This window comes from Scardinius erythrophthalmus, assembly GCF_964197995.2.
Source record: "Scardinius erythrophthalmus genome assembly, chromosome: 14".
NCBI classification, from domain to species: Eukaryota; Metazoa; Chordata; class Actinopteri; order Cypriniformes; family Leuciscidae; genus Scardinius; species Scardinius erythrophthalmus.
The window spans coordinates 17,823,692-17,848,778 of NC_138234.1; the positions used below are offsets into that span (position 1 = coordinate 17,823,692).

General features: G+C 36.6%; 3 protein-coding genes across 3 annotated transcripts; all 3 read right to left on the reverse strand.

Annotated features, from left to right (window-relative positions):
* Window positions 1-551: 551 nt before the first annotated feature.
* gcga (glucagon a) lies at window positions 552-5,427 on the reverse strand. The gene is made up of 6 exons (XM_081384326.1): window positions 4,861-5,427; window positions 4,652-4,772; window positions 4,278-4,433; window positions 3,099-3,215; window positions 1,084-1,227; window positions 552-962 (listed from the first exon to the last, which is right to left on the reverse strand). Exons 2-6 carry the CDS (start codon window positions 4,738-4,740, stop codon window positions 938-940), a joined length of 531 nt encoding a protein of 176 aa, XP_081240452.1. The 5' UTR covers window positions 4,741-4,772; window positions 4,861-5,427; the 3' UTR covers window positions 552-937.
* Window positions 5,428-6,075: 648 nt separating this feature from the next.
* Window positions 6,076-16,497, reverse strand: dpp4 (dipeptidyl-peptidase 4). The gene is made up of 26 exons (XM_081383812.1): window positions 16,424-16,497; window positions 16,150-16,234; window positions 15,312-15,404; window positions 14,920-15,014; window positions 14,421-14,495; window positions 14,292-14,344; window positions 14,068-14,137; window positions 13,433-13,553; window positions 13,127-13,281; window positions 12,945-13,039; window positions 12,733-12,865; window positions 12,545-12,583; window positions 12,366-12,464; window positions 12,062-12,132; window positions 11,932-11,985; window positions 11,725-11,852; window positions 11,561-11,608; window positions 10,333-10,431; window positions 10,188-10,257; window positions 9,903-10,097; window positions 8,377-8,431; window positions 8,099-8,198; window positions 7,938-7,996; window positions 7,707-7,779; window positions 7,017-7,090; window positions 6,076-6,773 (listed from the first exon to the last, which is right to left on the reverse strand). The coding sequence occupies exons 1-26, from the start codon at window positions 16,424-16,426 to the stop codon at window positions 6,684-6,686; spliced, it is 2,232 nt and encodes a 743-aa protein (XP_081239938.1). The 5' UTR covers window positions 16,427-16,497; the 3' UTR covers window positions 6,076-6,683.
* A 6,804-nt stretch (window positions 16,498-23,301) lies between these two features.
* mettl21a (methyltransferase 21A, HSPA lysine) lies at window positions 23,302-25,059 on the reverse strand. The gene is made up of 4 exons (XM_081383813.1): window positions 24,576-25,059; window positions 24,272-24,427; window positions 24,016-24,127; window positions 23,302-23,933 (listed from the first exon to the last, which is right to left on the reverse strand). Exons 2-4 carry the CDS (start codon window positions 24,416-24,418, stop codon window positions 23,536-23,538), a joined length of 657 nt encoding a protein of 218 aa, XP_081239939.1. The 5' UTR covers window positions 24,419-24,427; window positions 24,576-25,059; the 3' UTR covers window positions 23,302-23,535.
* Between the last annotated feature and the right edge of the window lie 28 nt (window positions 25,060-25,087).

Below are 25,087 nucleotides of genomic sequence, written 5' to 3' on the forward strand. Positions count from 1 at the left end.
AAAATATTGAAATAAATGAATTTCAGATATGTGACTATTATTTAATTAATGCAAGTGCAAAGTATTAAAAATATAACAATTAATGAATATATAAATGTTTGAATAAACTGCACAAGATAGTATTTGCTTATATTATCCTGTTTTTGAATTGAAGTAATTTACTATTTTTCAAAATCTTTTTTACATCTCAGATCAATTGAGTAAAAAGAGTAACATTCAAAAATAATGTTTTATATTTCACATTAGGATTGAATTTCTTAAACCAATATTAATACTATTATGGCACAATAATAATAAAAACAGATAAGCATTAAAGTTGGCAACAAAATAAATGAGTAAATAATTAAAAGCGTTAACAAAATTTAATTTAGGAATATTGCTCATTTCAGAAATATAACTATTGTTTAATTATAACTTTAAAAAATAAACATGCTGTAAATGGCTTTTCACTTTTTAATAAACCGAATCCGCAAACAAGTGTATTGCTACAGATATCCATTAGGTGGCGCTAAATGCACATGTGTTCAAGCAGGAAAACAACAGGCTTGGGTGGAATATGAAAATGTTTATTTTGCAGAGCAAAACACCATTTACCATGGTACTTTGATACAGTGGTGGCACACGTAAATTGTCACTTTTTACCTGAGTGTTTAGTGCATTCACCTGAGTTTGTTTTTATCGCACACATAGAAAATAGTTCAAAACTATAGAAAAATATTTCTTTTCTTTTTTTTGTTATAACTAACATGATGTTCTTTAACACTAGGGAAAATAAATAATAACCACAGTGCTCAAAGTTAAAAAATATTAATATGGCTTTTCATTTCAAGAGTTGTATCCGTTTTGCCTTTAAAAGATATGGCTTTCATTCATTTTGATGATCGAACCCCCTTCAGGATCCAAATTTAAGCTCTCGCAAGGGAAGCCGAACAGTTCTTCATTGAGTCCCGCCACGTTTGCCACTAGAAAAGAAGATAATCACATTAAAATAGACCCATATTTTGTTCTTGCACTGATTATCATTCAAAATAGTCATATGCCTTAATCTTATCAGTGTTTTAGCCACTTTAGAGAGGACTTTACCTTGTCCCTGATGTCTTAGAGTTCATCACCCATTGTAAATACTCCTTGGCAGCGATGCTGTCCAAGACCTTGTTGACGTCACTGGTGAAACTGCCGTCTACATGCCGCCTGCGGCTCAAATTTGTGCTTCTGTTGGTCCCAACACTGCGCATATGCGATAAACAACTTGTGAGCATGTGCAAATTACAAAGCATGTGCATTATTCAAAGTTTGAACCAGTGAATTATGAGTTCACAGTTAGCTGTTAGCTTGTGGCCTGCATTGAGTTAAGCACAGTTTAGCAGGTCAGCTTGTGGCCTGCAGTGAGTTAAGCACAGTTTAGTAGGTTAGTTTGCGGCCTGCATTGAGTTAAGCACAGTTTAGCAGGTCAGCTTGCGGCCTGCAGTGAGTTAAGCACAGTTTAGCAGGTCAGCTTGTGGCCTGCATTGAGTTAAGCACAGTTTAGCAGGTCAGCTTGTGGCCTGCAGTGAGTTAAGCACAGTTTAGTAGGTTAGCTTGCGGCCTGCAGTGAGTTAAGCACAGTTTAGCAGGTCAGCTTGTGGCCTGCAGTGAGTTAAGCACAGTTTAGTAGGTTAGCTTGCGGCCTGCAGTGAGTTAAGCACAGTTTAGTAGGTCAGCTTGTGGCCTGCATTGAGTTAAGCACAGTTTAGCAGGTTAGCTTGCAGTCTGCAGTGAGTTAAGCACAGTTTAGCAGGTTAGCTTGCAGTCTGCAGTGAGTTAAGCACAGTTTAGCAGGTTAGCTTGCAGTCTGCAGTGAGTTAAGCACAGTTTAGTCGGTTAGCTTGCGGCCTGCATTGAGTTAAGCACAGTTTAGTCGGTTAGCTTGTGGCCTGTATTGAGTTAAGCACAGTTTAGCAGGTCAGCTTGCGGCCTGCAGTGAGTTAAGCACAGTTTAGCAGGTTAGCTTGTGGCCTGCATTGAGTTAAGCACAGTTTAGTCGGTTAGCTTGTGGCCTGTATTGAGTTAAGCACACTTTAGCAGGTCAGCTTGTGGCCTGCACTGAGTTAAGCACAGTTTAGCAGGTTAGCTTGTGGCCTGCACTGAGTTAAGCACAGTTTAGCAGGTTAGCTTGCAGTCTGCAGTGAGTTAAGCACAGTTTAGCAGGTTAGCTTGTGGCCTGCAGTGAGTTAAGCACAGTTTAGCAGGTTAGCTTGTGGCCTGCATTGAGTTAAGCACAGTTTAGTCGGTTAGCTTGTGGCCTGCAGTGAGTTAAGCACAGTTTAGCAGGTTAGCTTGCAGTCTGCAGTGAGTTAAGCACAGTTTAGCAGGTTAGCTTGTGGCCTGCAGTGAGTTAAGCACAGTTTAGCAGGTTAGCTTGCAGTCTGCAGTGAGTTAAGCACAGTTTAGCAGGTTAGCTTGTGGCCTGCATTGAGTTAAGCACAGTTTAGTCGGTTAGCTTGTGGCCTGTATTGAGTTATGCACACTTTAGCAGGTCAGCTTGTGGCCTGCATTGAGTTAAGCACAGTTTAGTAGGTTAGCTTGTGGCCTGCATTGAGTTAAGCACAGTTTAGCAGGTTAGCTTGCGGCCTGCATTGAGTTAAGCACAGTTTAGCAGGTTAGCTTGCGGCCTGCATTATGTTAAGCACAGTTTAGGAGGATAGCTTGCGGCCTGCAGTGAGTTTAGCTTTTAGCTTTAGCATGTACTTTGAAAATCAGTTTATTTGTAGTATTAGTTATGCGAAGTTTGGTTATAATTAGCATCTTTGCAGTCAGTATTTGTTTGATTAGCACAGCAGTACTAGAAACAGAAGAAGACATTAGCAGAGAAAGATAACCAGAAGCAACTAGCCTGGTTTCAGCACTATTTATTAGCATTAGCATTTGACAGTGAGGATGGACAGAGTGCGGTAGAAAAGAGACAGATGTCTCTTTTCTAGGCATGATGAAGAGGAGAAGGCATGATGAAGCGGGCGTTTCAGCTATTTTGCTCTCTCGCACACACTCTCTTTTTCTTTATTTCCATCACTTTAACACTGTAAGGCACTGAAGGAGGGACTAGAAGCATGGAAGCCTACTCTTGCTTGGGCTGTCCAGACTTGAGCCAGGCCACGAAGTTCTGGGCCGCTTGGTCCTGCAGGTAAGAGCTGATGTCACTGGTGTAGGTTCCCTCAGCGTGACGTTTGGACGGACCACTGGGGGGAGAAGAGAGTTTAAGTGTTAGTGAGTAATCATTGATTAAATGTTTGATTTTGAGTTAGCTTAGAAGTCGTCGGTTAGTGTTAGGCCTTAAAATAAAATATGATATTATCACATTTTGTATTATATATTTAATGTTTTTTTCATATAATAATATAATTGGTTATATAAATGTTAATGACATTATATAGTTATACATATATACATACATATTTATATAGTATTTTTGTAATCAGTTATATAAATGTGAATAAGGATGCATTCATATGCAATGAATTTCAACATATAATGCACATTTTTATTTTATAGTTTGTTCACAAGCTTCTAGTTTTATTATATTATGTTATGGTGTTCTATATTATATTTGTTTTTTTTTTTGTATTATTTTATTTACATATATTATTTTAATATTAAAATAGTGGGTCAAAAAAGTTAATCGAAGTTGTCCTAAGACAAGAACGGGTATTGTTCAAAATTCATGAATACCTTGATGAAAGGTTTTGATCCACTTCAAATGCTGACTACTGTATATTATTCATATAATTGCTTATCATATTATAGTGTTTTAGTTTTATGATATTATATATAAAATACAAAACATAAAAATATAATAAACAACCTTAAAATATACAATCTTAATATATATATATATATATATATATATTAAGATTGTATATTTTAAGGATATATATATATATATATATATATTGTTTATTATAACTTTGTAACATGTGTGTGTGTGTATATATATATTTACACATATAATTTTTAAGAATAATACTATAAATACAATTTGAGAAGATTTTTTTAAGTTTCCATATACAGTATATTCCAATATACATAATATATTTTTCTTATATAGTATTATATAAAATTATATATAATGTTTATGTTTTGTTCTTATTTGTTCTTACATTTTTCATGTTTTCAAAATTTTCTCAATTTGATTAGTAATTTTCGTCATACTTCAGTACTTCTTTTACACCAAATGTTGAATAAAGTTGCCATTGTTTAATTACAGAAATCTATGAACAGTATTACACTGTAATCGTGCCTACCCGTTTCTCTTTGAGTCCATGAGCCACTGGACAAAATCTTGTGCCCTCCTGGTCTCCAGGTACTTGCTGTAGTCGTTGGAGAACGTCCCCTCAGAATGCCTCTTTACGCTCGTGAAGCCCTGAGCCCTCGGCACAAGACTCTCTGCTGTCTCTGTGCTGCGCCACCAGAAGAAAAACCAGTGTTGAACCGTGAACAGCGCAAAAACCATGGACACATTTCCAACTGAAAACTCCCCAAACAGTTATAAAGTGAAAATGCAGAGCTGTTTTCAAACTACCAAACTGATCAAGCACTAAGTATACAAGTAAATAACCTTAAAACAATTTTTTTTTGTTATTTACTACTCGGAAATGACATAAAAGATTCCTCTGACCTAGTGTTGTCATCTTGCAGTGGGACGCACATGCTGTTTTGAACAAAGAGGAGCAGAAGAAGACCAGCGAGATATTGGACACCTTTCATTTTCACAGCTTCTTTAGAGTTGAACACACGCCCTGTCAAAATAAGAGAGATAACTCCATTTGAAACCAACCAAACATCTACAAGAGGTCAATGAAGTCCTTGAAGAGATGCTCAACTTACCGATGGATGGATGAGATGGATGAGATGAGATGAGTGTGTTTGCTCCTCAAGCACAGATCTTCTCCTGGCTCTTCTGCTGTTGGTTTCGTGGCCTCTTCCCAAACTTCTGGGTCTTATATAGCCGGTCCAGGAGGGCCGGCCCGTCTCGGCAGCCCACACACACGCGTATGTGCGCGTTGAAATCCATTAGTGTCAGTCCATTACCCGCTCTGGATGAATCCGCTTGTGTTTGTTTAAAGAGAGAGATGTGCCAAAGTACCTCCAGATAAGAGCTGTCCTCGAGGTGTCAGACAGCAGGATGGAGGCTTTCGCAAATAAACCAAGAGAAAAATAACGTTCCGAGTGCTACTGTCGGAGAAAATCAAGAGGGCAGACAGATACTCCGGCACAAAGGGTTCGCGGAGAACGTGACAAACCCATTTTTCGTCTGTTATACATTAGTTGTACATGATTTTTATGTCCTACCCAGGATGCTTTGCACACAAAATCAGTTCGATTTGAGTGACACCGTTCATTTTGATGCAATTTTAAGATGTCATTGAAAATGTTTTAGTTTGCTGAATATACAAAAATTCCCAGAATGCATTTTGAGGTGCTTGTGTGCAAGCATTTGATTAATGGAATCAGTGTCATATTTGTTGTTTTTATTTGTTGAAACTACATCAGGGTTATAATATTTAACTAAAACTCAAAACCATGAAAATCATTTTCATTACATTTTAAAATGAACGTTAACTGAAATAAAATACAATATGCAAAAATGGAAACTTATTTTATTTGAGCTAATTGCCAAGGCAGTATTTCTCATTTTTATTTAGTTTAACTAAAACTGTTTTTCTTTTACATATATATATAAAATAAACTAATAAAAATGTCAAAAACATGCAACACAATTACTAAAACCTTAAATAAAATTAAAATTATACTTGAAAATAGTAAAATAAAAAAACAAATTCAAAATATGAATCTCAATGATAAACTATTATACATAATAACATTATATTAATAACTTAAATATCCATTTTATTTATTAATAATAAATTAATTAAATTAATTAAAAATCAGGATAACAAAAGTACTAGTTTAACAAGTTTAAGTTATGAAAAATTATTTTAAAAATAGGCTTTTTGTACGATTGAAAAAATATTGAATATACTCAAAACTTTTGAATATGAATATGTAATGTTTAAACTTGTAAATGAGTCACAAACAATTGAGTGCATTTATAAAATTTATTAAAGATCGAAAATATCTCTGATATAGTAAATTCATACAAATTATGGCTTATAATTTAAAGGCACATAAAATAAATATTTACCTAAAAACTCACGAGACTACTTGATACTCGACAAAGCTTGATGACAAATGACTTACAGTGTGAAAATACTTATTAAAAATGTATTTCTCTTTTTGAATATAATGATCAAAATATTAAATTCAGATATTTTATTACTTTCTTTGTGTTCTTTACATTAAACTAACAGGTGGCGATGAACTTGACATGGAAAATACACAATATTGCTCTCCTCAGCATACAAAAGTGATTAAAATGATATTAATAATTTTTCCTTCTTTAGCTAGATCATCAAGCTTCATGTTTATCCTGCATGTATGTATTTGCTTTATCTGATGTACAACTAAAGATTAAATCATGACTCATTTGAAAGTGATAAACGTGAATAAACGGAGTCTGTTATTGCAGCACAGTACAGAAGGATTCAGCGGCTGCTCATCGGGGGTCACACACGCGTTTAAGAGAGTGAAGTGGTCTGGAAGTAACGCAGATTCAGTGCCGTGGCTTCTGGGTGGCAAGTTGCACAACTTCAAGCAAAGCAGTTTTTCAGAAAGTGACTCATGTGAATGTACAAGTGCTGACTGGCCGATCCGAGACCGTGGTCGTCATCAGTGTACCACTGACAGAGACACACAATAGAACACTATATGTTATATATATGCATCTAGAACCATTTAAAACAATATTTACTAATTCTTTTAAAAATGTTTTGCAGTGTTATTGAGCATATTTATACCTTAATAATAAATAAATAATGCATTATACAACTAAATATTCTGATTAATTGTATTGTAAATTTAATTAAATATAATATGTACTCATTATATACTATAATTTATTAGAACAAATTTGCATGAATTACCATTGCATCAAAGTCCACGTCTTCATCCACGAGCGCTTTAGAGATCTGAGCAGCTTGTTGGAAGTGAACATTATCTAAAAACAGAAATAGAAAAGCACAGGGGGGAAATCAAATCGATTAATCACGATTAATCACATCTAACATAAAAGTTTGTGTGTGTGTGTATATATATATATATGAGTTTGTGTGTATATATAGTTTGTAAATATATACATATATGTGTATATGTAATATATGTACTATATATATATAATTTTTTATGTTAGATGCGATTAATCGCGATTAATCTATTTGACAGCACTAGTTTTCACTTTAACATCACGTCATCTGGGTTATTTTTCAGATATTTACAAGATTATGATATTTAAATAAGATATGCCTATATGATCTAAAACTCTAATTGTAAAGGAAACAAATGATGTTTCCGCGAACAGAAAATGTGAATACATAAGAGATTTATGTGGTTTTTTTTTATTTCATTTATATTTAAAATTATTTTTAACCAAAATGAGACAAAAGAAACCATCAAACAAGGAAAGCAGATTTTTTTTCAAATTAATTTATTTAAATTTTCATTCAATTAAGTTTGAAATTGCTCGGTTGCAGAAACCAGATGAGAGAGAGAGATAGAGATAGAGAGAGAGAGAGAGAGAGAGAGAGAGAGAGAGAGAGAGATGGGTCGTATCTCACCGTCAGCGGTGCCGTGCACCAGGAGGTACTGGACTGATTTAAAGTTCTTGGCTCTTCCCGTCACTGTGGAATTCTGCAAGAATAATAACATCCCATAAATCCTCTGTGACGCAGCTCTTGTGCTTTCCTCTTGTGAGTTATTTTAGGACTGACTCACGGTTCTCTGCGACGTCATCATGGGAAAACCACAGATTTAATCAGACAATTGTAGAATTTAAGAGTGTAACTTACGTCATAAAAGGCCTGATTCTCCGCCGGCGTGAGCATGTACCTCTCAGTGTAAATCGAGTCTGGTGGAAGTTACAGTACAACCGTCTTATCACATGATATCAATGAATTCGGGGTGAAAAAGTTGAAAGCACACTGAGATTAGGTTGTTTACTGCTACATACCATAATATTCCCATTTAGACACCGGAGCTACAGCCATACCGCATTTAAACACTCCACTCCCGGCTCCCAGAACCATCGAAGTGACGTAACCACCGTAAGACTGTATCGCAAATACAAGATTACACATATAGTGGTCCAAAAGCATTTGCATTATGTAACAAAATATCAAAACAAGTGCCGTTAATTTTAACGAAACAAGAACTATTTTCAATCAAAACATCTCTCAAAAAAACTTTGTTAGGTTCATGATATTAAATATTTCTGGAAATTAAACTTACCCATCCCCAGATGGCAACCCTGTTTTTATCTATGAAGCCCATGTTGATAAACTGTCTGAAGATGAATGAACAATATCAGCATGTCATTTTTAATCATTTAACTGCAAATGTAAATGATATTAAATGTAATATATGATTAAAATAAGAGTGAAATTTTGCTAATATATCTCATCTCACTAAAAAAAATGTTTATTGTAGTGATATTAGAGCATTGCTAGGTGGTTACTAGGGTCTTCTAAGAGGTTCTTAGGACACTGCGTTGCTAGATGGTTTCCAGAGGCTATAGGTGGTTGCTAGGGCACTGTAAAGTTGTTAGGTGGTTGCTAGGGTGTCACTGGGCGGTTCTGGGTAGTTAGTAGGATGTTTCTAAGTAGTTTCTGAGGTGTTCTGAGCAGTTGCTACGTCAATTTGGGTGGTTGTTGGGGTGTTGCTAGGTGGATTCCAGTGTGTTCTGAATGGTTGCTAGGATGTTGCTAATTGGTTGCTGAGGTGTTCTGGGTAGTTGCTAGGGCATTATTCATTAGTTTCCAGGGTTTGGTTTTTTAGGTGGTTGCTAAAACACTGCTAAGTTGCTAGGATAATACTAGGTGTTCCAGGTGGGCATTGCTATATGGTTTCTAGGGCATTATTAATTGGTTTTCAGGGTTTTTAGGTGGTTGTTAAGACACTGCTAAGTTGCTAGGATGATGCTAGATGTTTCGTGTGGATGCTAGGGCATTGCTATATGGTTTCCAGGGTGTTCTGGGTAGGCAGTTGCTGATTAAGTTGCAAGGTGCTCCAGATGGTTGGTAGTATGTTGCTAAGTATGTTGCTATGCATGTAGTTGCCAGGACATTGCCAGGTAGTTTGTAGGATGATTTGAGTGGCTGTTAGGGTGTTGCTATGTGGTTTTCAGGGTGTTCTGGGGTGTTGCTTGAACGTTGATAAGAGGTTTCCAATGTGTTCATGGTGGTTGCTAGGACGTTGGCAAGTGGTTTCTGAGGTGTTCTAGGTGGTTGCTAGGGTGTTGATAAATGATTTAAGGTGCTCTGGGTGGCTGCTAGAACATTTCTAAGGTGACTTGGGTGGTTGCTAGAGTGTTGCTAGGGTGATTTGGGTGGTCACTTGGGCATTATTAGTGGTTTGCAGGCTGTTTTGGGTGGTTAGTAGTATAAGTAATTTTTAGGTGGTTGTAGGGCATTGCTGGGTTGCCAGTGTTTTCTAGGGTGTTCTAGGTGGTTGCTAAGTAGTTTCCAGGGTGATCTGGATGGTTGCTAGGGTGTTGCTAAGTAGTTTCCAATGTGATCTGGGAGGTTGCCTACTGGATCAAGTTAAAAGAGTCTAGATATGGATCCTTCAATATAAGTCTATGCGATTTTTTCTTCATTTTAACATCCGCCAGTTGAACATTGGATGTCAGATTGCCTAGTAAAGTAACAGCTGACCTCTACGCAACAAGACACATCGTTTGATGAATCATTCATGTCTGGAGCACAAATAACATCAAAACTTATTCAATTGAGAGCAATGTGGACACATATTTGTACCTAGCAGCCGTTATCTGATCCTCGACTTCATAAGTGCCAAGTCGTTTGTAGAGGGCATGCATGATTTTGTCTCCTTGGTAACCACTTCCTCTACCATCAAAGCTGGCCACGATCACTTTCTCCGTGCTGGCCAAGTATGTGGACCATCCCACCCTGAACCGGAAATCTGACTTCTGACTGCAGGGGCCCGCATATCTACAGGATATGAAAGAATCATGACTGCAGTGTCCATCCAAACCAGATAATAGTTCACAATCAGATCACAAAAAAATGCAGCTAGCTTACACGTCAATAAGCAGAGGATATTTTTTGGATTTGTCGAATTTGGGAGGCAGAATCATCTGGTACCAAAGGTCTGAGGGGGGGGAAAAATATAAGATTAGGATTTAGAACAAACATATTTTAAGTTATCCTGCAGATTCAGCCTTACCAAACTCTCCAATCTTCAGCGTGCCGTGCGTAACCGACGGCATTGCGATGCTCTGCAGAGTATTTTCCAAATCTCCGTTGTCTTCAAAAACTCTCACCTCTAAAAATATTTTAAGAAATGAATTAACGTTCACTCCAAGAATGATAAATATAAAGTAGGGCTGTCAAATGATTAATCGCGATTAATCGCATCCAAAATAAAAGTTTGTTTTTACATAATATATGTGTGTGTACGGTGTATAATTATTTTCTATATATAAATACACACACATGCATGTATATATTTAAGAAATATTTGCATGTATTTACTGTGTATATATATTTATATTATATATAATTTATATTATATATAAATAACACATTTTTCTTAAATATATATGTGTATTTATATATAGAAAATAATTATACTCCATACACACACATATATTATGTAAACACAAACTTTTATTTTGGATGCGATTAATCACGATTTATCGTTTGACAGCCCTAATATAAAGATAACTATATTAGCATCCACACCAACGTACGATATCGTTCTGTTTATTTTAAGCGCGCACTGCAGATTTGTCATCTGGCTGTTTAAATGCTCGAGCTCTTCAAAGTCTGGTATATTCTGATTGGCTGTCAATGTTTTTTTATCAAGTCAAGTTTCTACAACTATATCTTTATCATAATTGTTATAGTTAACATCCTTGGTGTGAACGGCTCTTTTATCAGTACCAGGAATTAAAACAATTAGCGATGCACTGATATTGAAATTCTACCTGAAGCTGATAATTTATTGGCCGATAACCAACCAGTTTGGTTACAGTTTGGTACCAGTTTTTATAATTAAGCAATAAATTCATGAATACAGAGAAACTCCCTCTAAGTGACATCTGATGTCATCTAAATGTCATCTGATCCCGATCATTTTAAAAGTCTGATAACCGATAAGGTCACAATATATTGTACATCCCTAATAAAGATCATTTAGAAAAGCAATTTTCCAGAATTTCTAGACATGCATACAAAATAATATATGAAAATATAAATAAATTAATAAATAAATACATTTTTATTTTATTTTTGTAGAGGACATGACACGATAAGTAGAAGTGGCGGGGATGGGATTGAAAAATGTTGTAGAGTAAATGGAATATGAACCCATTTATGCTAACCGCTAATCTGTGCGCTAAGTAACTGCTAATGGCACCAATGAAACAGCTGATTTGAATGCTTAGCCCTACCTGTTCCATCTCGGCTGTTTCTCAGTGTATACAGAGGCAGGCCAGGCCCTTCGGAAACAAACAAATAACAGGATTTGGGAACGTTTCATTGATTTTATATGTGCTTTATGTACTTTGCATATAGAGAAATGGAAAGACCTAAACAATGAATATACGTGACGTACCAGAACAGCTCATGTAGTAGTAGGTTCCTTCAGCGCTAAAGAGAGCAGAGTTATATTTGCACCGGTCCGAATTGAGAGTACAGGTCAGACACTCCCTCTCTGAATGAGCACCACCGTTTATGGCGATTCTGCAGAAAGAAAAAAACACATTTTATTTAATTTTTCAACAATAAAAATGCCTGATTGATTTCAGACCATAGCACTCACTTGTAAACGTTCCTTTGGCCTGGATTCGCATTGTGTTCGTTACTTACATAGTATCTGTCGAGAACAGAGAAAAGAGTTGAGAAAAGAAACCGGACACTCAATGACAGACGTTTCTAGAAAAGTAACTTACACGGCGTTGCTTGTGACTTTAAGGATGCTAATGACCTCCCACTTTCCGTAAGTCAGAAACGTTTTTTGTGTCTAGAAAACAATATTGGATTATATATATTTTTTAAGTAAAAAAAGACTAAAATCGAAAAATTTACAATAACATTTTTAAATATTCTAAATGTAAATATTCAATACATATTAATGCAAAAACGAAATAAATAAAATGTAAATATATATGTCATTGTCAAATTAAATGTAAAGCGTATTAATGTGTTAATTAATACGTTACATAAATGTATGTAATCCATAGCTTGTAAACTCACTCCACTGAAATAAACAAGATGCTTAAATTGCTCCTCGTTACTCAAAATGTGATAGCAGCTGTTGCCGTCCGGCCGAAAGACAGGTTCATCTGGAGAGAACTACGAAAAACAACACAAACAAACAGACATAAACATTGCATTCAAAATCATATGACATTTTGTAGTCAAATAGTTCATACCCGGCCAACCCAACCAGTACTGCTTGTGATAATCTGTTTCTGTTGAAAAAACACACAAGAAAAAAGAAGATTATGCTTCAGTTGATTTATTAAAGGAGCCATAATCTACACTTTTGTTGCTACACTTTTATTATTATTGTAATATTTATTATTCAACCTCAAAAAACACTGACTGAAGTTGGTCGTACCAGTGAACTTTCACTCCAAGTGCCACCATTGAAGTCATACGTCTTCAAACTGACATAGTTCTGTGTTCTTTTCTGCCACTGGACTGCAATTCGCTCATCTGAGGCCCACGTAACAGTGCTCAGGTAGTGCTCTCTGTGATAAAACATCTAGTTTTATGTCAAATTATTATTACATCTGCCTGAAGATGAAGGACCAATCCAAAACTCCTTACCCTGCACCAACATCACTGGGGACCTGGACTTCCGCGACTGCGGATGAGTTTGAATCGAACACAAAAAGTTGTACAGTTGGGTTTGGGGTTCCAGCCTTGGAAATGAATGAATGGGAGCATCAAAAATGTGTACAATATTGTGTAACATCACATTTTGCACCGTGAAACTTAAGGTCTTTTACCTTGGGGTATGGTATGAAGACCGTATCTGGATACTGTCCTTCTCCATACCATGTGTACTCGATATTGTGGACTTGAGAGTCGTTAAATTTGGCGTACGCCACAAACTTCCCATTTGGTGACCACCACAAAGCAAAGTTGGTGGAGAACATTTCCTCTACAGAGAAAACAGATATGCAAGACCACTTAATGGTGTTTTTTTTGGGGATAATTTCTGGGTGAACTGTTCCTTTAAGTCTTCAATATGTTAATGACCTCCCTTATGATTGGTTAACATCCATCCGCTTCATTAAATATGCATCTCTTACCCTCGTACACCCAGTCAGGAATGCCGTTGAGGATCAGGTTGTGGGCTCCATCATTGGTGACCTGGATAAATGTGGAGCTGGGAGATTCCTTCACATATACGTCATTCTTCCACACAAATGCCTGCATGGATTAGAGAAAAACAATTATTTTATGTCTGCAAAGGGTGGAGAACAATGGCTAGAATTTTTTTGTATTAATAAATTGCAGTATTTCAACTAAATGTTTCACAACAACAACACACACACAAAAAAAGCTTTGTGCGTAAACATATTTGTCATGCAACAGAGCTAATTGGGAAAAATTTAGCTTAGGTTAGCAGCATTGCTACTAGTTAGTTACACCGATATTAAAACATCAGTACACCAGTATTTGTTGGAAGAATTACTGGAAAAGCTACACTGTTTTAACGATTGTAAAAAATGTAGTTCGTGCTGCTATTTTTAGCTAGCAAGCACCAAAGCATGTATTAGCATATGCTAGTGAACCAAGTCCTTCACAGACAGAAAGAATACACTTTTATCAACCGATGACATGGCATAAACTAGTGAAATGAAGACAATATTGATAAGGTTTTACGACATGTACATGACAGCAACTTGTACATGACATTGTGTTAAACTGATAAGATACTCACTAGTTTGTGGCCAGTTGGAGACCACGCTAGGTACTGGATTTCATGTGGGATATCTGTATTTATAAAATCCCTGAAATAAAGAGAAAGTTAGACATCTTCAAAAAATACAAAGTGATCATTGTTCAAAGTTATGACAGGTATAGAGATCCATAGCATGCAGTTTGTTAGCATAAACAGTTAGCTAGCTCAACAAACCAACTGTTTAAAAACACTAGTAAACAAACCCTTTTTCAAGGTCGTAGATGGAATACGATGCAGTGTACGAGTGTCTCCATAGCTGGTGAAGAAAGCCAATATTCAATATTGGGATATGATTGATAATTGATTACTCATCAAAGCGTTTCATTGATTACCTTAGTGTAGTTGCTCAGGAAACAGACATATTTTCGATCGGCTGACACCATGTAATCGAAAGCTTCCACACGGGCCTGATAACACCAAAGACAGACAACTGTTGTACATTCAAATAATCGATACAAATGTGCATTTACATTTACAGTTCTGAGAACAGCGCCCCCCAAAAAATCAATAAATACTGTGTCAAAAAATAAAAACAATTTTTTGCTGCTTCCCTGTGTAAAAGTCTCCGGCATGATGCTAGGGGGTGGTTTTAAGTGCTTTGCTAGGGTATTCTGGATAGTTGATATGTGGTTGCTTAAAAATGTCTTTCAATGTGTACATTTAGGGTAAAATTGTAAATCAACGTAACGGAAATCACAAGTCTGATTGCTTATAGTATGTCATGGTTCACATTCATCCATTCAAACTAGTATTTAAAACACCACTGTGTTTTTATATTTAGAAAAGGGAATGTGTGGTAAAAGCTCTAATAGCCTATGCAAAATGTCTTACAAATATCTGTTGGTTCACGAATTCCCTTCCATTTCCAGTGGTTGCGTTGATCAGAAGCACTGAGCCCTCTCCTGTCTTGTGAAGATATTCATCATCTGCATGATAAATTGTGCAGAAAGGTAACAAATCATTGATTTTATTACAAAAAAATGGCAATATCCGTTTACTTACAAAAAGCACGTTTTTTTTGGACGTTACTATGTAAATACCATAGTATACATGCACTTACAAAAAAGTACTATGGTACATGGTATATTTAAAAGTACTGTAGTGTTCTCATTTGATACCGTCGCTGTACCATGGTACAGACACAGTATAATTTCTATTTTATAAATATGTCTAAATTTGCAATGTAAATAAATACTGAGCAAATTTTCCAAAACTCATAGTACCTGAGACCCAGCGCAAGTTGTATGACTTGGTTCTCGCTGTGCCATTGAAGTAATCTTCTAGAGTAAATGTCCTCTGGGTTTCAGTTTTATCTTCTGAGAGAGAGAAAGTGAGAGAGAAAGTAAGAGAGACAGTAAGAGAGACAGAGAGACAGACAAAGAGACAGACAAAGAGACAGACAGACAGACAGACAGACAGACAGACAGACAGACAGACAGACAGACAGACAGACAGACAGACAAACAGAGATAGATAGATAGATAAGTAGACAGAGATAGATAGATAGATAGATAGATAGATAGATAGATAGATAGATAGATAGATAGATAGATAGATAGATAAAGTAGACAGACAGATAATTAGTTAGATAAAGTAGACAGACAGACAGATAGATAGATAGATAGATAGATAGATAGATAGATAGATAGATAGATAGATAGATAGATAGATAGATAGATAGATAGATGTTATTTATTGAGACTTTTCTCAGTGAATGTGTTGTATAATACACACGTGTGTTTGTGCATTATAAAAAAGTAAAATCATTATCTGTACAAAGTTCAAATTCAGGGAAGATAATGTCCCAGATAATGTCCCAGATAAACGCTGGAAAGCGTTCAGCCTCTGAAAACACTGGATGTAAACACTCCCGGAGCCAGTCATCCTACTAACTATAACATTACTTCATGGAGGAGTAACACTTATAATCAATGACTAACAGTTGGACATTTACAAGTTTAACATGAAGCAACAGAGCTATTAATCAGAAATCATGATTTCATAAGGCATATAAACCTATCTACATAAACGCAGATGGATTTATCCATTTAAATCACCTACCGTTGAGGAAAATTGCAGTTGGAACAGCTATTAAGACAACGATCACTACGATCCCAAATGCTGCCAGAAGCCATTTTTTAAGATCCTAAAACATGTCAAAAATAACCAAATCAAATAAAAACCGCTTTAAAATCATACAGGACAACATACACAACACCTTATGATAGGTATGCTACTCTCCAACTGCGCTTTTACGCACAACTCTCTAGAAGTTAAAAAGCGCAATTTAAAAAAACTGTGCACACAATATTTGCACTATTTAACACTTACTGACCATCTTAGAGTGAAATGCGCGAGTCTTGGTTCAGAATTCCGTTACTATCCAACGCAATTCTGTCTCTGTTGCGCGCGCGGACGCTCTCAAGAGTCGAACAGAGCAGGAGTGTTAAATATTACCTCAACTTTGATAAGGAAACAATAAAGTGGTGACAGATTAAAGTTCGCATTCCTCTAAAACGCGGTTCCTTAATCAGTGAGACAGTAATTTCTCCGTTATGCATGTCAGAGTAATTAAGCTGGTGTGAGGTTTTGTGCACTAAAAATAAAAAAGTTTCCTCAAGTTTAATTCACTTTCCCTCACAACATGCCATCATCCCAGTGTCCTCAAATATGCATGCAATACAGATCGTTTTACATTAAATGTTCTATATTTGCATGATTAAATGAACCATGTGAGGATGAAGCGTAGGCTATATTCATTATCAGTGATTCACAATTCACGAATCATTCTTTTGAAACGATTCACAATAATGACCATTAATCACTCGGTCGAAAAGATCATACAAAATACTGGATCAAATTAATGTTTTTATGTATTTTATGTCGTATTATGTTCGAAATACTATTCCCTGTCATTCAATTTCAATTGTAGTTGTGTTTTAGTAGCCTACATGATTACTTTTCGAGCTAGGTTATTTCATTGACCAGTTAGCCTACCACGACCAAAAAAAGCAGCTTTACCAACTGGTAACTGGTGTGTTACTTGTTTGTTATAAAAATGTTCTACTAACAACTATTAACTATTTTTTTTACAAACGTAAAATTAGAGACTACTCATAATTTGAGTAATGACTCGACTGGCTCATGAATCGATCTTCTGATTCGATTAGCTAATTGAAAACCGCTCAAACGAAACGATTCGCTAAATGAATCGGACTTCCCTGCTTTTCACCTAAAACTGTTCGCAAATGAATATATAATTAGTTTATCCATCGAAGCATTGACATTTACATTATGTTATGTTAAGCATATGGTAATTAGCAATGTTTGCTAATGCAATGAATAAAAATTAGGCCATATGCAATGACATTTCACACAATATTTCATAAACTATCAGCACAGATGGGAATACATTAGCATAACGTTTTTTTAAACCTAAAAATAGCATAATTTTCTCCATAAACCATATGTAACCTTATAGAAAGCCGGCATTCCCTCGCACATAGGCTACTGTAAAGGCCTGTTTTCTGACAGATTTACAGCAGGGCCCATATTTGGCACTCAGACCATTACATTTATGATGGTCATTGATAAAGCAAATAATAAATAATATGAGAGGTGACAGGCGCACTTCCCCCTCGAGTTGTTTGAAAGGAAATGAAGCGTGTTAGACCTCTACTACCGTCCACATGCCCCATGATGAAATCAAACTCCCTGAGTCAATTTAAGGATTTGATAACACAAATACTACACCTAAAACATCTGAACATTTAACTCATTAAATCTTTAAAAGCAATTCTTAGGCCATACTGGAAATTAGATCTCACATATGTTTCTACTTTGTATAAAGAGTTTGATTAAGTCAAAATGGACTTCCTCTCACATTAGACACTTATTTCCAAATATTATGATTCAGAAATGTGGCTAACACTTATTTTTGGCATTAAGCATGATGTACTGCATTGATTTTCCATTCCGCGGTTGTTTCTGTGTTTTTTGAAAGAGAGTCAGAGAGTGTATTTATTATTTTGGTGTCTAAGCATATGCTTCCTTTGGGTGTGGTGTTCAATGCTGGATTGCAGTCATGCACTGTGTAGTTGTGGTTTGTCGAGAGTCAATGGCTGTTTACGGTCGGTGTTGCCACTTCATTTAACGCCACAGAGGAAAGAACAACTGTTGGACAACAAGCTGGAGGGAGTTGCAGGGAAATTCGATGACAGGAATTTCCTGGCAATTTTTATCTAAAGAGCTTATACATAAACATTTGCATTATGCATTTGACAGATTCTTTATTTCATGGAGGCTTCCCAGTTCCCACTAAACAAAAATACTGTATGTTCTAAGAATGTTTTGCTAATGTTCCCATTTGGTTATGAAAACATTATGTTCTCTGAATGCTTTTTCTTGCAATCTCACTTGTCTATCTTTCCATCTTTTATGATTGAGTGACTAATTCGTATGAATTTGTACGATCCCATTCAATACGTTTTCAAATGATCTGCTTATGCCCCACTGATATAGCTTTAGGGGTGGAGCTTCATGCTTACTTTTTTCTAAAACAAGTATGTTTTCGTCCAAATAACTGTGCAAATTCATACGAAATCGCCACATTTTGCATGAAATGGAAGTTTCGATAGTCTTTTCTTCCCTATTGTGACGTATATCTGAGTGAAGCCACTTCGCGAACAAGAAAAAATGTAGGGCAGGGCTTGACTTTGTCCATGGGGAATTGATTGTTGGTTGTGGTTTGCTATTGGTCGATTTCATGTGAGTGACAGGTTGCCCCGCCCTCGCGCCAGCAAACGCATCATCAGAGATGTCTCTCCAAGAGGGAGAGGAAGTTATTTTGATTAAAGATTAAGAGGGCACATGAATTTTATTAATGATTTATTAATAAACTGGAATATTCCATAAAGGTGTCAAGAAGTGGGTTTTCTCATGAGATTGTTTTCGATGGAATAAATCATTACGACTGCAACTAAAATTAGTGACTTAAACATATATCAAGGGTTGAAATCAAACCGATGAAACCATTTCCAGTTTCAAATTCAAGATAATATAACATTGAAGATAACACAGGATTACTAAGGGCAATGTGCTCTTTTCCACTGTCAAGGGCTATAAAACACGACAGATTTCACAAAAGGTTTTTATCGTATAGGAGTGAAAGTTCACATCCATGTGTTCGAGACAGACACTTACTGTAATTACGATGCTAATTTTGCAGTTAGCAATTCTCAGAACCAGCATGACTTCAGTTTTGACCAATCAGGGCTAAACCTTCTGATGCCACTGACTCCTGCAATAATGGAGCCGACGAGATGTGATGTCACAGAAAACAGACGGAAACAGTAAAAGGCTGCGGGGCATTTTTAGCCTGTTTACAACCATTCTCGGAAGTAGATCTTTAAATTTGTGGCAGTGATTTGGAAAAAAAAGCTAATTATGACATTTTACAAAATATTTCACATTTGCGACTTAGAAAGCTGGAGGAACTTCAAAGTATGTTTTCTCTCCTATCAGCAGATCTTCAGAAATCATTTAACAGCAGACAACAAGGGTTTAAAAGCCTGTTAAAAGCTCAACAAATATCATAGTGTCTTCTTTATTGACTGCGCTCAGGTGGAACGGTCTCATCTGCCACAAAGCGGACTTCCTCTGCAAACAAATACACACACACTCACTTAAATTCGATCCGGCCTAATGCAGCATGGGCCTCGGCGCATTAAAACATCAGGTGTGACACGTACAAAATTGTGTCGCTTTTAACAGGTGATAGAGTTAACGACCTTCTAGCGGCATCAGGGATGATGTCACGGCGCTTTGCGTCCAGTGATAACTCGTTTATAAAAAAACATCATTATTCCATGACGCAATAATGAATCATAGCATTTACAAGTCTCCATCGGAAACATAAAAGAAAACTGCAATTGCAGAGAAATCTTTTTAAAATTGTCAAATTATTGAAACATTTGAAATATCTCAGAGCCTGAAGACTGGGAAAGTCTTTGCTGGAGTTTTGGATTCGCTTGACAGGATGTGGGTTATCTGTTATAAAACTGGACACATGTTTATCCAAGATAAGGGTCAGTTTGATGATAAGTATCTGAGGTTTAATGCATCAAAAACATAGCTAACATAAAACCGGGTTTGGCTTTCTACGTCCTAAAACATCATAACAAATTACTGTTGTGTGTGTATATATATATATATGGATTGTATTTAGTAAAAAAAGTTAATAATGATGATACTAATATTAGTAATAATAATTATAATGGATACGTTTTGGATTGTATATGGAAAACATTACAATAGTTATCATCCTTTCCAGTCACCCTACTTCCTGTCCGCTTGATCCTATTCCACTCATCTCCTTTAAGCCTTTGCTTCATCAGTTGTTCCTGCACTAACTCACATCCTCAACACTTTCCCACAGTATTCAAACAGGCTCGGATAACCCCACTGCTTAAGAAACCCACTCTAAAACCAGCACTTCTAGAACATTACAGAATCCACTTCTGCTTCAATGTATACCGTATGTAATGAGTGATTATAATCAAGGTATTAATCAATATAAATATCACATGAGTTGAATGACTTCTCTAAGCTTGAGAGATTTACCTTTGTTATAGAAGTTACCAATGTGATCACTGAAATGTTCTTTTCATGTATTCTCCAATGTCTGTATTTGATATCTGAATGCAGTAACAGTGCTTGCTCATATAGCCGGCTTCCAGAAATGAAATATGGAAAGATGTTTTGTTTGAGAAAGGTCTTCAACATGTGTCAATACACACATCTGCTTTTCTAGGGTACTCTGACAACTATGGTCACAAGGGTCAATGAAGTCTATAGGTTAAGGGACCATCTCTTTGTTAAAGCCTTACTTTCCAGTTAGACTAAAGTGTAGTTCTCCTTGAGAGAAAGAATGCATTATCTTGATGTTTTGAGAAAACTCTCCTGTTTATAGTTAGAGCCTGGCCAAATCCAGCCTTGGACAAGCTGTGTGTCGGTGTGTGTGTTAGTCTTCTCGGTTACAGGTTAAGGAACCACTGGCGTTATTGGAGATTGACTGAGTTGTTGTTCTGGACATGTTGGCGCCCAGCAACCCAAATCTGCGACCTGGAAGGTCACGACGTGCCTAACTTCAGGGTCCGAGTGTCAGCTGCATAATCGATTGAGATATGCTTCAGAATATCTGCATATGTGTGGAAAATTACTATGTTTATCTATTTATCTATTACTATGTTTATCTATATGTTTAGCCAATGAGAAACTGCAACCTGAAGCAAGGACATAGCTTAGACCTTGGTGTAGGGTATAACTGTTGTGATCTTTGTAACTGTAAACGGGGCGGCCTACGAACTCCCGTGTGAGTCTTGAAGCTGACTTCTGCCAATGAAACTGCAAATATCTTCAGCAAAACTTTTCTTCAATTTATTATAATTCTGACTCCGGGTCTTCTTTCAAACATCTGGTCCTTGGGTCCTAAACTGCTACTCCCTAACGCCGGTGTCCTTTCTTCTATTAATTGCTAAAACACTTAAACGAGACGTGTTCAACCAAGTCTCTACCTTCCTGGACAACAACCAGTCTGGTTTCAAAAGCAGCCACTCAACTGAGACTGCCATGCTCTCGGTTATTGAAGCTCTGAGACTGGCAAGAGCAGCTTCCAAATCCTCAGTACTCATCCTGCTGGATCTGTCTGCTGCTTTTGACACAGATAACCACCAGATCCTCCTGTCAACCCTCATGGCGAAGGGCATCTCAGGAACCGCAATCCAGTTTTTGAAGTCTTACCTCTCAGGTTGGTCCTTCAGGGTGTTGCGTAGGGGTGAGGTGTGTACGTCGCAACGTCTAACTACTGGAGTGCCTCAGGGCTCAGTGCTTGGACCACTTCTCTTCTCCATCTACATGTCATCACTAGGATCTGTCATTCAGAAACACGGCTTTTCCTGTCATTACTACGCTGATGACACACAACTCTCATTCCAGCCTGATGATCCAATGGTAGCTGCTCGCATGTCATCCTGCCTGACAAACATTTCTTGCTGGATGAAGGACCATCACCTTCAACTCAACCTTGCGAAGACAGAACTGCTTGAGGTCTCAGCCAACCGAACATTTCATCACAACTTCTCCATTCAGCTAGGCTCGTCAACCATAGCTCCATCCAGGTCAGCCAGGAACCTTGGAGTTGTGAATGATGACCAGTTAGACTTCACAGACCACATTGCTAGAACTGCCCGGTCCTGCTGATTTGTCTTATACAACATTAGGAGGATCAGGCCCTTCCTATCAGAGGATGCTACACAACTCCTTGTCCAAGCGCTTGTTCTTTCCAGACTGGACTAATTTAATGCTCTCTTGGCAGGTCTTCCAGCATGCACTGTCAAACCTCTGCAACTGATCCAGAACGCTGCAGCAAGAGTGGTCTTTAACGAGCCGGAGAGAGCACACATCACACCTCGCCTCATAAAATTGCACTGGTTGCCAATTGCCGCTCGCATCAAATTCAAGGCACTGGTATCGCTTCGGTTAAGAGCGTTTGCTAAATGACTGACTAAATAATTTTAAATAATAAAAGCTATTATTATAATAAAAATATTTAGGATTGTGTATAGAAAGCAAAAAAAGTTGTATTAATTATTATTATTTATTTGATTATTAATTCTATTTAAATAATAATTTTAGATCATATTAAATCTATACAATTAATAACAGCATTAAATAATATTAACTTTAATAATAATGGATATATTTTGGATTGTAAATAGAAAACATAAAAATTGTTAATAATAATAATTATTATTATTTTAAAATAATAATAAACAAAACATGTTGATTATAACAATAAATATATTTGGATTTCATAGTTTTAATAATAATACTATAATAATAATAAGTATTAATTCTATTTAAATATTTTTTACACAATCATATTAATTATATTTAATTAATAATAGTTTTAAATAATATTAACTTTAAAATAATGGATATATTTTGTAATAATAATAATAATAATAACTTATTAATAAAAATAAATAACTTTAATTTAAGTGATAATAATTGTATTATATTAGTTATAATAATAGGTATATTTTGGATTGTGTATAGAAAATAAAAATAGTTAATTATTATTATTATCCATTTCATTTGCAATCAAAGTACTCACTTTTAACAATCAAGTGAAAATAAATAGTAAGAGATGCTGAAGACAAAACAAGTGTCTATTTTAGCACAAGGCCAGATTATTATTCCAGGCCTGTATAGCAGCGCCACCTGCTGCCTAAGAAGTGACCAGCATTAAGCCAAACATATAAAGCAAAAGTCACCATGGCCCTGTTAAATATTGTTATTTAATCCCCTTCAGTATGTTTTATAAAGCTTAAAATGCTTTGAATTACAAACAGGAAGCTCTACCCAAAGTTTCCTCAGTACCAGCTCTTACAGTTCGGTGTTGGTCCTGTTCTTCACGGCTCTGTAAATGTGAATGTCCCTTTGAGAGTCATAATGAACCTCCTGCACGGAGAACTTCTGCCGTAGCTCCTTCAGGAACCGCTCATCTCGCTCATATCGGATCCGACAGGACAACAACACCACCGTGTTCTCCGAGCTCAGGTGTTCAAGAGTCTGCAGGAGAGCGGGAAACGTCTCCTCCAGGTAAACAATGTCGGCTCCCAGTATCAGATCAAAGCTTCCTGAGGGATACAGATCTAGATTCTCACCCCAGGTAAGTTCAGATACCTGTACCGCCTCCTGCTGGCTGGGAGGAATGTTTTCACGCACATTGGCAGTCAGAAATTCCAAGGCAGGTTCTCGGTCTGTAATCGTCACGTGGGCTCCTGCAAGAATGGAATAGTACTGACCAAAATAATCCAGAAAAAATGTATTCAGTCAGGAAAAGAATCAATCGTTCATTCTTACCCAGCAGAGCAGCTACAATGCCCACCAAACCTGTGCCGGCTCCAAGCTCAATAGCCTTCTTTCCTTTCAGATCCACGTTTCCCATCTCCAGGAACATGCAGAGCACTACAGCCTGGAAAATAAACAGGGACGGACTACTGAATCACAAAAATAAACACTTGAGACAGTTCATGGATCAAATCTTGTGGGATTCGAACCTGCAACCTATTCCTTACCAGTACTAGCCTTCAATACATTTGATGATTTTTGAACTTACTGCGTCCCAGACCACAGCAGCGACCCCCAATCGCTTCCAGTCCTGGCTGAGTCGGATCCTGTGATTGGCCAGATTAAATTCAGCTGAAGTCTGGTGAAGCTTTGACAGAGCAGGCAGTACATTCTCATCATAGGGGACCAAAGCCATCCTGAGCTGCTAAAATACCCAAAAAACATACAGGAAAACATGATTTTGCTAATAATTACCCTTATCATAAAATACAAGTTTTTAGAACTTTATAGAATAAAAGATATCTGATATTTTTAAATGTTATGTTGTTATTGTAGTGGGCATAATACAGTACCTATTTGTAAATCCAGTTGACAGTTCGTTGCTCTGTGACGTTTTAAAATGATTTAATATAGACTGTTTGTAAACGAGAGATTCCGCATGATCTAGTATTCTTCGACCGCTGTTACTTCTGACAGTCTTGACTCTTCTGCGCCATCTGATGTTTAGGCGTGTAACTGCTAGTGGTGTTTTGTTCAATGAAACATTATCAGCCTATATATAATCATTTCAAAGCATGACGCTGCAAAGCCTTTTTGGCAGTTTCAAACGCGCTCCGGTCCGAATCACTGGCTCGAAACAAATGATTCGCAAAGCTGTTTTTGAAAGCTCCCAGTTTGCGGACTGTTTTTGTAAAGCTAAAATAAATAACTGAAAGCGACTGATATCGGAAGCTTTGCACAATGAAGTTGCAACGCTCTTCTAATAAAATGATGGAGATAAACCTGACAAAAAATATTTGCCGCTAGTGTTCTCAGGGAATGTGACAGAGGCGTGGGAAAGCTTAGAATGAGAAGTTTCTTCAAG